The sequence below is a fragment of the Chamaea fasciata genome, unplaced genomic scaffold (genome assembly GCF_029207755.1).
Source record: "Chamaea fasciata isolate MVZ Bird 193981 ecotype frontalis unplaced genomic scaffold, bChaFas1.0.hap1 SCAF_1, whole genome shotgun sequence".
NCBI lineage: Eukaryota > Metazoa > Chordata > Aves > Passeriformes > Sylviidae > Chamaea > Chamaea fasciata.
In genome coordinates, this window is record NW_027094086.1 from 148,415,301 (window position 1) to 148,427,620 (window position 12,320).

General features: G+C 49.1%; 1 protein-coding gene across 1 annotated transcript; it reads left to right on the forward strand.

The window, feature by feature from the left end:
- The first annotated feature begins 679 nt into the window (after positions 1 to 679).
- Positions 680 to 5,440, forward strand: LOC136294720 (elastase-1-like). Its single transcript, XM_066192796.1, has 7 exons — positions 680 to 913; positions 1,074 to 1,108; positions 2,345 to 2,476; positions 3,136 to 3,272; positions 3,387 to 3,532; positions 4,521 to 4,670; positions 5,403 to 5,440. The coding sequence occupies exons 1-7, from the start codon at positions 680 to 682 to the stop codon at positions 5,427 to 5,429; spliced, it is 861 nt and encodes a 286-aa protein (XP_066048893.1). The 3' UTR covers positions 5,430 to 5,440.
- Positions 5,441 to 12,320: the final 6,880 nt, after the last annotated feature.

The following is a 12,320-nucleotide window of genomic DNA, read 5'->3' on the forward strand; positions in this document are numbered from 1 at the left end:
CCACCCTGGCCTCTCCAGCCTGGGTCTGCCCTGCCTTGTTTTTCACTTGATCTGAGAGAACTCCAAATTTCTCAGGATTCTTCTGCCTCGTGGCTCCGTGGGAAACATACATTGTGGAGGTGTTTGTGTAGCCTTGGGCTCTACACTGAGCAGATGGGGTTTTTTTCCACGCAGAGAACATTTTTTGATCAGTTTAATGAGTTATGGGTATAGATAAGCTGCATTGATCCCAGATTTAGACACAGTTTCTTAGCAGATACTTTAGTATAAAAAGACATTTTCTTGGAAAAAAAAATGCGACCATTTCTCTAAAGATGTTTCAGTTTCTGGTTCTTCTCAGTTGCCTGGGTAAGTTGCAATTTATTTGAGCTGGGAAAGGGTGAAGCTCTCAACCTCTAAGTGCTGCAGATTAGAGCGTATAAATTTTCTTTTCTCTGCAGTCCCTGTGCTAGGGCTAAACCTAATGTGGAAGAGTTTTCCTCTAGTGTGGGAGCATTATCTCCATGAGAAAGATTTGGGAGTTCTCTGAGGGAGCAAAAACCCAAAAGAAAGGAGATGTAGGTTGGTGCATATAGGTGGGGTTGGAGTGTGGAAAACAAGTCAATTTATACGAGAGCTTTGTATCTTGAAGCCTGATTATGGTATTTTTCCTTCATGGAGGATGAAAATTCACTCCAGGATGGAGAGTGACCACAGTGTCACCATGTGCAAGCCTCAACCACTCCATCTTCCAGACCTGACTGCCTGTGGGGATTATTGCTCTTTAGGAATCTACACAACAAACTTCTCTCCTTCCTATTTTGTGTTAGGGGCAATCTCTGGGACTCCCCTGAGGGATGCTCTTCAGAAGGATGTGCTGGCAGGGCGAGTGATTGGAGGCCACGAAGCCCAACCTAACAGCTGGAAGTGGCAGGTATTGCTGGAGTCTTATACTCAGAAAAAAGCCTGAAATGAAAAAAAATAAAAAACAAACCAGTGAGAAAATAACAGCTTCCACTGTCCAAAGCTACACATACTGTTTCTGCAGAGGCATGGCATGCCTGGGGTGTAAAATATGTTGTTGTTTGATGCAGGTATCACTTCAGATTTCCTACCCCAACGACCCGGGGTACTACACCCACATTTGTGGTGGAACTCTTATCAGCAGCAAATAGGTCATGACTGCAGCACACTGCCTCAGCGTGTGAGTAGGATAAAAACTGTTACAACTCCTGCTCTGCTCCTCATTCTTGCTGCAGATGGGAGCCAGACCCTTTTCCTCCTCAGAGCTCCCCACTGGTGCCGTGCATTGCACATCTGGACATCTCCCTGCTCACTTAATCAGGGGAGCTGGAAAACTCTGCTGGCTTCAGCCTTGATTTTACATATTAATCGATGACTTCCTGGGAGTGGAAATCAAGCTGATTGCTGATTTGCATAAGAGGAGGTGCATTTGCATGAGTGTGAGCATTCCTCATGGGTTTGCATCCTGAGAGACCTGCACAGAGACGGAAAGGTGGAACAAAAGGCGTGTTTGCTTGCTCCCAGGCCGTGCTGAACAAACGTGTCAATGCCATAGGACACCGGCAAACCAACACTCCCCGTTAATTGCTCCTGCCTTTAGTGCTTGCACTTAAAATAAAGTGTAACCAGCTGGTCCTTCACACTCTGCTCCAGAAAGGTCCAGAAATGGAAAATGTACCTTCTTGTTCAAGACCAGGCTCAGCACTGAAGCAGCTGATGCTGCACCTTCAGTTTCTTCACCAGCAAACTGCAGGCAGCATGTGCCTGATTCATAAGACCACTTAGAAATAAAATTTAGGTTAGAAAAGTCCTCTAAAATCATGAAGTCCAGTCATTAACCCAACACTGCCAAGCCCACCAACTGAACCCTGTCCTCAAGTGCCACATCTACACATCTTTTAAATAACCTCCAGGGATGGTGACTCCATCACTGCTCTGGACAAACTGTTCCAAGGCCTGACCACCCTTCAAGTGCAGAAATTTTTCCCAATATCCGTTGGCCATTTCCTCTCATTCTGTACTTGTTACCTCGGAGAAGAGACCAACTCCCACCTTGCTAGAATCCTCTTTTCAGGCAGTTACAGAGAGCAACAAAGTCCCCTCTGAGCCTCCTTTTCTCCAGGCTAAACACCCCCAGCCCCCTCAGCTGCTAATTCACCGGTTTCTTTGCCCTTCTCCAGAAACACTCACAGCAAATTTGGCTACAGTGTGTTGAAAATCCTTTGGTGGAAGGTGCTGTGGAAATGATGACACTGGAAGGTCTGGGTTGTGCAGGAATTGCACTGCAAAGCACTCAGTGGGGAGTAGATTTTGCACCAATCACTCTGTGATTCCTTTCCAGGCCCCCAGGAGCATCCTACCGGGTGGCTCTGGGTGAGCACAACCTCCTGGAGGTGGATGGCACGGAGTACTACCTTGGTGTGGATGCAATCTTCATCCATGAGGGCTGGAATCCCAATGATATTGCCAACGGGTAATTATTTTTATTGTCACATAGCTGAACGATACTGAGCATCTTCTCTCACCAGCATTTATGTGTGTGTTCAACTCCCAGCCAGGCTGGATTTGTGGGAAGCACTGGAAGATGCTGCAAAGGAGATTTCCCAAATGGTTTCCTCTCTTGGAGGTGTTCCATGGTGTCCACATGGATGATCTCGGTCCTGTTTTACCCAAGATGGGGAAAAGATGGGCCTGTTTTCCCCAGTTTTGGAAAAAAACCCAGATGTATCCAGGATGTGCAGAGGATTCAGGGGTTTGCCTGCAGTCACAGCCCCGTGTGCACCTGATGAAGGAAAGCCGACAGGAAAACGCTGAAGGACTGTCTCAAACCCCCCTCAGAGACATGCCTGTCCACCCAGGGTCCACCAAAATTCACCCCAAACCTGTAGGAGACTTTTGGGGAGTGTCATCCCTCTATCAGTCCATACCATTGCCTTTTCTCTCTTACTTGCTCTTACTTTCCTGTCACCTGTGATAGCTGTAAGGAATAATTAATTATATTTGCAAGGTGCTTTCCTATCATCAAGCAGAGGCTGGAGCCTTGTGTGGGTGATGAAACAAGAGTGAGGATGTGTGACCCAAGCCTCATGCAGGATTTTCAGCGAGGAATCTTTCCCCTGTGCTCTGTTTCAGCTCTGACCTTGCCCTGCTGCGCCTCGACTCCCCTGCCAACGCCAACGGATTCGTTGAGCTGGGAGTGCTTCCACCCAAGGGAGAAATTTTGCCCAATGACTACCCCTGCTATATTACTGGCTGGGGAGTGGTCAGTGGTGAGTAAGGGGGAGTGTCCAGGGGGACCACCATGAAGATAAGGCTTCTTTCCTCAGCCCCTGGAGCTGCTGGGCTGAGGTGTCACCTTTCCTTGTGTCCTCTCTCCTGTGCAGCAGGTGGTGGCAGTGCAGACAGGCTGCAGGAGGTGATGCTGCCAGTGGTGGGCCAGGAAATCTGCTCTCAGGAGGACTGGTGGGGATCCCAGGCAAAGGACACCATGCTCTGTGCAGGTGGAGACGGCGTGAGGGCAGGATGCAGTGTAAGAGCTCTTAGAATCCGAGGGGTTTCAAGCTGTCTTTTTTCTTTTTCCTTCCTCTCTCACCTTGCTGTGCCTCAAGTTCTGGTTTTGCCATTTCTCCATCTGCAGGAGTTCTCCTGCAAATCCTGGTCCCTCTGCTTCTTTCTGCTGAATATCTTCTGAACCAGACCTTCTCCACATTCCTCCAGAGATCAGCGAGCAGGGAGAAAAACCTCCAGACCTTCAGGGTGCACCTCTGATTCTGGAGATTAGATTGGCCCTGTCTCTCAGCAGCATGTCCCAAGGACCACATCCTGGGCACAAGGGTGAAACTCCAGCAGTCACCTCTGCCCAGACCCAAAGGGTGAAGCTACAAGGAAGTTTGTTCACTCTTCCAATGCTGCTGTGTTGTTGCACCCTGAGCCAGGCATTGCTTGTCACCCTTCTCCTTCCCATCCACTCTGCATACAGCTGAGGTTGCTGCAAGTTTGGGCTATGCCCAGCAGCTCCCTCTGACCCAGCTTAGTTGGAAAAAGTTGATCTTGTGAGGTTCCCATTATCCCGGAGGATCCAGGTGGCCTCAGCGTCAAGGCAAGGAGGTTTGGCATGTGAAGGCAAGAAATACTTATTGCCTCTTCCTGTACTCCCTTCACTGCAAAGGTGGCTTCTAATAAAAGCAGCCACGCAGAGCCCTTAAAAAATCGTGGAAAAATGCATGTGTGATTACGTAAATATAGGCATATAATATAGAAACATATAGAAATAAAGCAGGTTGTGCACTTATACATAGTACAGTTATAGGTATGAGATAATTATAGGTCTGTAGATATTTAGTGTATTTTTGTGTGTGTGTGGTTTAATTATGTCAGAACCCTGTTACAAACCAAGTTGTGAGCCCAGGAAGAGCCTTTATCTTCTCACATATTTTATGTCTCTAGTGCTCCTTAATCCTATCCAGTCATTGCTCAGGTAATTTGGCTGAATATTTCCTTTCCTTCCTCCAATCCAGGGGGACTCTGGGGGCCCTCTCAACTGCTACAGGGAGGATCACTGGGAAGTCCATGGGATTGTGAGTTTTGGGTTAGCTCCCTACTGTAACACCTACCAGAAGCCCACAGTTTTCACACGTGTGTCAGCCTATGTGGACTGGATCTACAGCGTAAGTTGCTTCATGCCTCTGCTTCTCCCCGGAAAGCAAGGGGCTGACCAGAGGAATTTTTTCATTTATTTTTCATTCAGAGTAGTTTCTTGTGTTTTAAACCATCAGGAGTAAAACAGGGAGATCTGGGGAGGTTTAAAATCAGGATATTTGATGCTACTTTTGGTGTAGTCAAACAATTGCAAGGAAGCGCCTGCTGCCTCAGAGCTGAAATGCTCTGCTGAGGGCCACAGACAAAATTCCAGCCAGGCAGGAGCTGGGCTCCGTGTCCAAAAAATTATCATCACCATTCACCCAGACAAAACCTTGCTGCAGGAAACCACAGGAGGAATTAGCTGGATGGGAAATGCAGCAAACATAAAACATCTCTAAAAGTGCAAATCCTGCAGTGCTGCACTATCCACCCTCAGCTTTACATTTGGGAATGAACAACGAGTTCTTTTCTCCATAAATAATGCTTGGCACAAGAAGCAGCCTTTTCCCAGGACGGTTTTGTGGAAAAGCCTCTGTAAATTGTGTGTTCTGCCGAAAAGAAAGGTGGGGAGAGATGTTTTAAATCAATGTGAGTTAGAGGGAGGCCAGTGTGGTCCATAAACCTTTTTGGGTGGGATTAAGTCGTTAGAGCAGTCCCCTGGCTCAGCTGGGGACAAGCCCTTCTTCAGACCATTCCCTGGGATGGAGACATGCCTTATTCTGCCTCTCTGCTGAATTAATCTGTTTTTTGCTTTCCAGACTATGGAGAAAAACGGAGGCTTCTAGAGAAGGATGGCTTGGTGCATGGAGATATGAGATAAAATTAAGTACCTGTGCTTTTTAACCCTCCTCTCATCCTTTCTGCACCTCTCTGGGTTATTAACAGCAAGATTTCGCTCATATTGGTGTAATAAAGTCTCAGTGAGTGCAGCCAGTGACCTTTTGGTGTGTTTGCTCTGCCCATCAGCAGGGAGGGAGGCTCAGGAAATGCCCCAGTCTGTGACAGTGCCCTTAACCTGGGGCTGGGCAAGGCCATCAGTTTGGCACCAAACCTGCAGAAAATGGTCATGATCGATTTTTCTCGTTGAGGGGTTCCTCAGGGATAACTCCACCAGAGGCAGAGGTGGTCAGCTCGGTGCTGTCAGTGGGAGCAGAGCAGTGTGTGATGCTGCTGGGCCCCAGAATGAATGCTCCTGTCCTGATCTATTCTCACTGCAGCCAGCAGAGGTTTTGCTTGCAGAGCTGAGTTCTCTTCGTTTCCCCAAACAAACAGCTTCAGCCATGGAGATGCTCCTAGAGAGAGCATTTGCCTCAAGTGTGTTGACAAACTCAACCCATAGAAAGAGCAATCCATCCAACTTGTTCTTAAATTCACTCTGTATAGGATGATTTTTGAAGACTGAGAACATAGAAAGGGCATTTGTGGTGTGTGCTCTTCTAGGTTGGAAGCAATAAATTCCGTGTAAAACAATCCCCTGTGTTGTTGTGTGTGCAGGGGTCCTTATTCAGTCAGCTGGGTGAGCCTGTCTGCAGTGAATAATATTTCCAAATATTGTCCACTCTCTGTTAGACACACAGCAGAGCTGGTAAAGGGAGGGAAGGGGGAAGATGGAGGAAAAGATGTATGTGAACAATAAAGCAAGATTTGTCCTTTGATGATCAGCAAAACCATCCCTTGGATGAGTTCAAGACCAGGTTGGATGGGGCTTGGAGTAACCTGAGACAATGGAAGGTGTCCCTGCCCATGGCAGGGAGGTTGGAACGAGGTGACCTTTAAGGTGTCTTCCAACCCAAATTATTTTATGGTTCTATAAACTACAAAACCATCCTCTTGGAAAACACAGGGAATCCCACAACCTCCCCTCTCTCCCTCTTGCTGTGTGTGAGATGAGCTTTTATGGATGAAGGATTTTGATTTAGCCCTTTAATAATTTTAAAACGCCTATGTCCCATCTCTCCTAAAACCTGCACACACCCGGGGCATAGGACTATTTTAGCAAAACCCTCTCTCTTTGGGGAATGCACAATTCTCCTCCCCAGAAGCCACTAGAGGGCATTGGCCAACCAAGGGAATGTCCCACACGGTTATCAGCGACTGCTAAAGGAGTTTTGTGGGCCAAGACTGATAAAGTGCCTTGTCTCAGCCTTGCACTCTGCCCTCCGTGTTTGCTCGCAGACCCACAGATAAGGAATGCCACACAGGAGCTGCTTTTCACCTCTTCCCCAGAGCTCTGCTCTGCAAACAGTTAAATCTTCCTTATTATGGCAAACGAAAATGAAACCAGGGGTGTTTTCTGTAAGGCTTGTGAAGGAGCAAAGTCCTGGCTGTATTCTTAGCTCTCAACTTTATTATGCTGCACTTGGCAGTGTCTCCTGTGTGCTCAGTAGTTTGGCAGTTGTCCTCTTCTGACAAACTAAAAACCCCTGGAACTCAGTTTTTCTACCCCTTTAAAGTACTGAATGGTTCTTGCTCCTTTTAAGACAGCATGTGTGATTTCTGCTGCTACATCGTAGAATCCCAAAATAGTTTGGGTTGGAAGGGATCTTAAAGTTATAATCTAATTCCAGCCCCCCTGCCATGGACAGGAACACTTCTGAAAGTGCCTGGGTGTCCCAGGAATGTCCATTCTAAGAACACTCAGCAGCCTTCTCTCAGGAGCTCACTGGCACCTGAGATCTTGCCTGGCTGTATTCAAGTTTTTCCTTCGAGCTGCAGAAGGAATTAAAAAGACACAAGATCAAAGGCTTTGAGAAATGGCAGTTTACAAAGGGAGCCTCTCAAACTACTTCCAAAAATTACTCAGATGCTGAGAAGTGAAGTATTACTGTGCCTGATGCCTGGGCTGGGGGGTCTGACCTCGTGTGCTTGGTGTAAGGGGGGATTTGGAGATGTCCCATGGGGGTCCCAGTTTTCCATCATCCTCCATCCCTGGCCAGGGCTGAGCAGAGCTGGGAATCACTGGGGTTGTTGCTGCTACTGGGACCACACCAGGAATTTAGTGAGGGTGCACATGCCTTGCCACAACCCAAAACACCACAGCCATCCCCTGTTTGTCCGCTGATGTGACAGCAGTGACAGGCTGTCCCTGCTTCTGCCCGCACTTGTGCAGCTACCCCTGTGGTCTCCACAGGGCATCAGGTGTTTGAAACCTCTGGGAACAAGCTGCCCTGAAATCCAGGCTGGACATTGCTCCTTAAAATCCTTCCTCAACGCAAGCAACTCCTGGACCTGTTCCTACAACTGCCAGGAGGAGAAACCTCGGGCTGTACCCGCAGGAGCAGGAGAATCAGGTGCCGGAGACATCCAGCTCTAATTCAGGGTCATTATCACGTCCCCGGTGCCAAGAGCAGTGTTTTCTTTCTGCCTTTTGCTGACAGGAACAGCTTGTGCTGCTCAGCCATGATTTATTGTGCAGGATAAGAGGGAGGCAGGAGCTGGCAGCACACGGGCAGGGCATGTGTGCCTCTTCTGTGTCTCCTTTCCCTCTCACTGTCCAAGTGTCTGGCTAGAGGTGTGTGTGCCTCAGCACTGCTGGGCAAAACTCTGATCCCAGGAGAACACCTTGGGAAGCCTGTGGAAAATGCAGTGCTCCGAAGGATTTACTGTGTGGAGATGATAGGTTTAACAGCAATATAATATCCCGTGGTACTGGGAAAACACAGCTGGGCACAGTGTTATAGTGCTCATAGGGAATGTCCACATCCTTTTCCCCAAAACTGAGTGGTAAGGGTGCAGCTGAACCAAGGAATTAACTGGATTTTGGAAAACTGGTGCTATCCACGTGTTTATGGAGAGCAGCAAAGGGAGACAACTGTGGCCACAGGAGATTTAGCTCTTGGGAGCTGGCTCTACTGGGTGTAGGATGCTCTGGTCAGGTGTAAGACTGGCTGCAACACTTTGGGATATTTTGGGAGGTGAGTCTGCAGATGCTATGAAACAGGGGATGCACAGATCAAATATAGGGGTCAGTGCCATTAGAATTGTCTGAAAACATCCCATCCCATCCCTCTGTGTCAAAGGGGCACAGCTCTCCTGAGGTCCCTTGTCATCCCACCACCCCCATGGGGATGTCTTCATACCCTCCAGCACCTCAGCTGGCCCCAAATACAACAGAGCTGGGGAGCTTTCAAGTCACACAGAGCTAAGCTCAGGAATAGGGGCCTCAGCCACACCATGGCTGCAAAAAAGTGTTCTGGTTACAGACATCTCCTTGTCCAAATCCTCCCCTGGCACTGCTATCCTTTATCAGGAGAACCCCCAAAATCATTGCAGTTGAAATTGTACCACTCCTTCACCTATCAATTCTTACTCACATGCAGGCAAAAGTGATGGATATTTGGGAGAGTGGCTACAAGGGGCCCTGTTGCCTCCTGACAGCCATTCAGCCTTAATTACCAGAGAGCACTTTGGGATTCTTTGACTATGAAAAGCACTTAGGTACCATTAAGTTTCCATTTCTATTTACTCCAAAGTAGTAGCCAAGTATTTATTTCCCGGGAAATGTTATAGATAATAGTTTCCTTTGCAAAGGACCTCAGGGGAGCAGGTTTATTTTGGAGGGAGGTCCTTGTATGTTACTAACTCTGTAATGGTTTAGCCCTGTGTGTGGCTCATGTGGTCTGCAGGGAATCTCAAGTCTTTCAGCCTTCTCACCTGAGCTGACTAAAAGCCTCTGCACTTGTGACAGAATATTTCAGCTCTCCGGTTGCAGATATTCTAATTTTGGTGGGTTTCATGCATCTACTGATGTAATGGAGTCAGGCATGTCCAGCACATTTTGTCCTCAGTCAGCTTCCCTGGTCAAAATAAAGGTGCATCCATGGTGGAGGGTTGAGCATTTACCCTCTGGAGATGATTTCATCCAGCTGAGGATGTGTGTGCCAGGCCAGCCAAGCCCCAGGACAGCCCCATCTCTCCTCCAAGCCCCAGTGGGCCACTTAAGCTGTTTTTGTTTTCTTTTACCATGATATCTTGGTGAGATACGTGGTGCATCTGGTCCCACAGAGGAGGACAAGGAATGCCCAGGAGAAATTTGGCCAGCTGAGAGGTTGGGAGAAGCAGGCAGCTGCCCAGTAGATGGCAATACTGCCATTTATTCAACAGCAGGATGGGAGGGGTAAAACAAGCTGATGAGAGTGTGTAGATTAAGCAGCCCTGAAAATTCCCGATGGTTGTAGCTGTGAAGGAGAATCATAGAATCATCTCCTGGTTTGGGTTGAAAGAGACCTTAAAGATCACCCAGTTCCCACCCCCTGCCATGAGCAGGAACACCTTCCGTTACACCAGGTTGCTCAGACCTTTGTCCAACCTGGCCTTGGACACTTCCAGGGATAGGGAATCCAGAACTGCTCCGGGCAGTGTCTCACCACCGTCACAGGGAAGGATTTCTTTCTGATATCTTATCCAAACCTTCCCTCTTCCACTTAAAAGCCATTCTCCTTTTTAATTTTAAAGCCATTGCCCCTTGTCCCATCACTCCATGCTCTTGTCCCAAGTCCCTCTCCAGCTCTCCTCTAACACCTTTAGGCTCTGAAAGGGGCTCTAAGGTCTCCCTGGAGCCTTCCCTTCTCCAGGTGAGCACCTCCAGCTCTCCCAGCCTGTCTCCAGAGTGGAGGGGCTGCAGCTCTCACAGCTGGAAGCCTGAAAAGGCCTGCAAGCAGCAGTTTATCACAGCTTCTCTGCCAAGAGGAGTTTGCATTTCCCTTGCAGAGTGAGGCCAGAGAAGCCCTGGAGTTGTTCCCGGGCTGGTTGGAGATGGTCCCTCTGCAAGGTGCAGCTGCTAAAGCCGTGCCCACTGTGCTTTTACAGAGCTGCACCTTGCAAGGGGTTAAACCATCTGCGGCCCACAACTTTCCCATCCTTGGCAGGGCTGAAACCAGCCGGCTGTCTGCACACACACCTGTCCCAGCCCGGTGACACCCAGCTGGCACTCCCGCCCCATCTGGCACCAGGCGGTGCTGCTCCTTCCCATCCCTGGGCAATGGGTGATTCACTGACCCCAGAGAAACCCGTCCGTGCACTCCCCACCTTGCTCAGGGCTTCACCACCCTCTTTATTTCCATTTATTTTCTTTTTCTGTCCCCGCCCGCCCGCCCTGCTCGCAGCGCAGCATCATTACTCATCTCCTGCTTTCGTTCGGTCGAGGTGCCGGCACGGGTCGGGCCGTGCGTGCAGCCACCAGACTAGAAGAGCATTTCTGTCCCCGGGTGGCGGAGCTGCCTCCGGAAAAGGGATGAGTCACTCGGCGACCCGGGGCCGCCGGGGCCGGGAACAGGCTGCGTCGCCAGGCTCGGTGACTCCAGACCTGGCGCCGCGCGAGTCCTCGGGACTCTTTTTTTTCTCGACAGGCACAGCTATAAAATGACGGGTAGGATGGACTTTAACTCCGTCAGAGGAAAATAAAACAAACAAACAAAACCACAAACCGAACCAAACAACCCAGGAGCCGCAGGGCAAGGTGAGGGCAGGGGTGTTGGCTCAGCAGCACTGAGGGCTTCCACAGGGTCTTGGGCTTGCCTTGCAGGTACGACATCTGGGGAGAAAACGGTTTTCGTCGCTTGTCTGGCTGATAGAAGGAAAAGGGCAGGTTTGTAAAGCGTCTGAGCAGCCTGACACTGCAGTGGGTAAGGGTGTCTTGGATCCTCTGCAGAGACAATAAAAGCAAACCAGGTGATGCACCCCTGGGGCCTCGAGACCCGTGTCACTGCAAAAGGCACTTCCTCTGCCCGTCCAAGAGCATTTTCCATGGGATTCGGCTGAAGTTTGCCAGAGCTAAGGCTTTGACTCAGACCTGGAGGTCCGCTTGGCTTTCCCAGGAAAAGGGCACTGCAGAATTGCCAATTATTGGCATGCTCCCATTCTAGTCTGTCCTTCGTATGGGATGGGAAAAATCCCCCAAAGTCCTGCACCTGGGTCAGGGCAATCCCAAACACAAACATGGGTTTGGTGGAGAACGGATTGAGAGCAGCCCAGGGGAGAAGGACTTGGGGGTGTTGATAGATGAAAGGCTGGACACAATCTGGCAATGTGCACTGGCAGCCCAGGAAGCCCCAAACACATTCTGGGCTGCATCCAAAGCCGTGTGCCTAAAGGGGCCTGAGAGGGACTTTGTACAAGGGCATGGAGTGATAGGACAGGGAAGCTGCCTTTAAACTGGCAGAGGGCAAGTTTACATTAGATATTAGGAGGAAATTAATTACTCTGAGGGTGGTGAGGCCCTGGCACAGGTTTCCCAGGGAAGCTTCCATCCCTGGAAGTGTTCAAAGCCACACTGGATGAGGCTTAGAGCAACGTGGTGAAGTGAAAGGCATAAGGAGAAGGCTTGAACTAGGTGGTCTTTAGTATAGTCCCTTCCAACCCAAAACATTCTAGGATTCTGTAATTCCCTGTGGGGACGGCCATGCCAGAGACTGGTTGATGGCATGCAGCACCTTGGGGCTGTTTCAGCACTGTCCCTTGCGGGTAATGGGTTCTCCTGGTGATATCTTGTGCCAGGGCATGTCACAAAGTCATCACCGTGAGTGCTGCAGCTGGAGCTGTATGTTGGGGACTATTCCTCTCCCAGGCAGAAAATAATTAATGTAAGAGGGAATTACAGACATAAACCCCATTAAAAAAAAAAAAAAAAAAAAAAAAGAAAAGAAAAAAAGAAAAACCAAAAAAAACCCACCCACAAC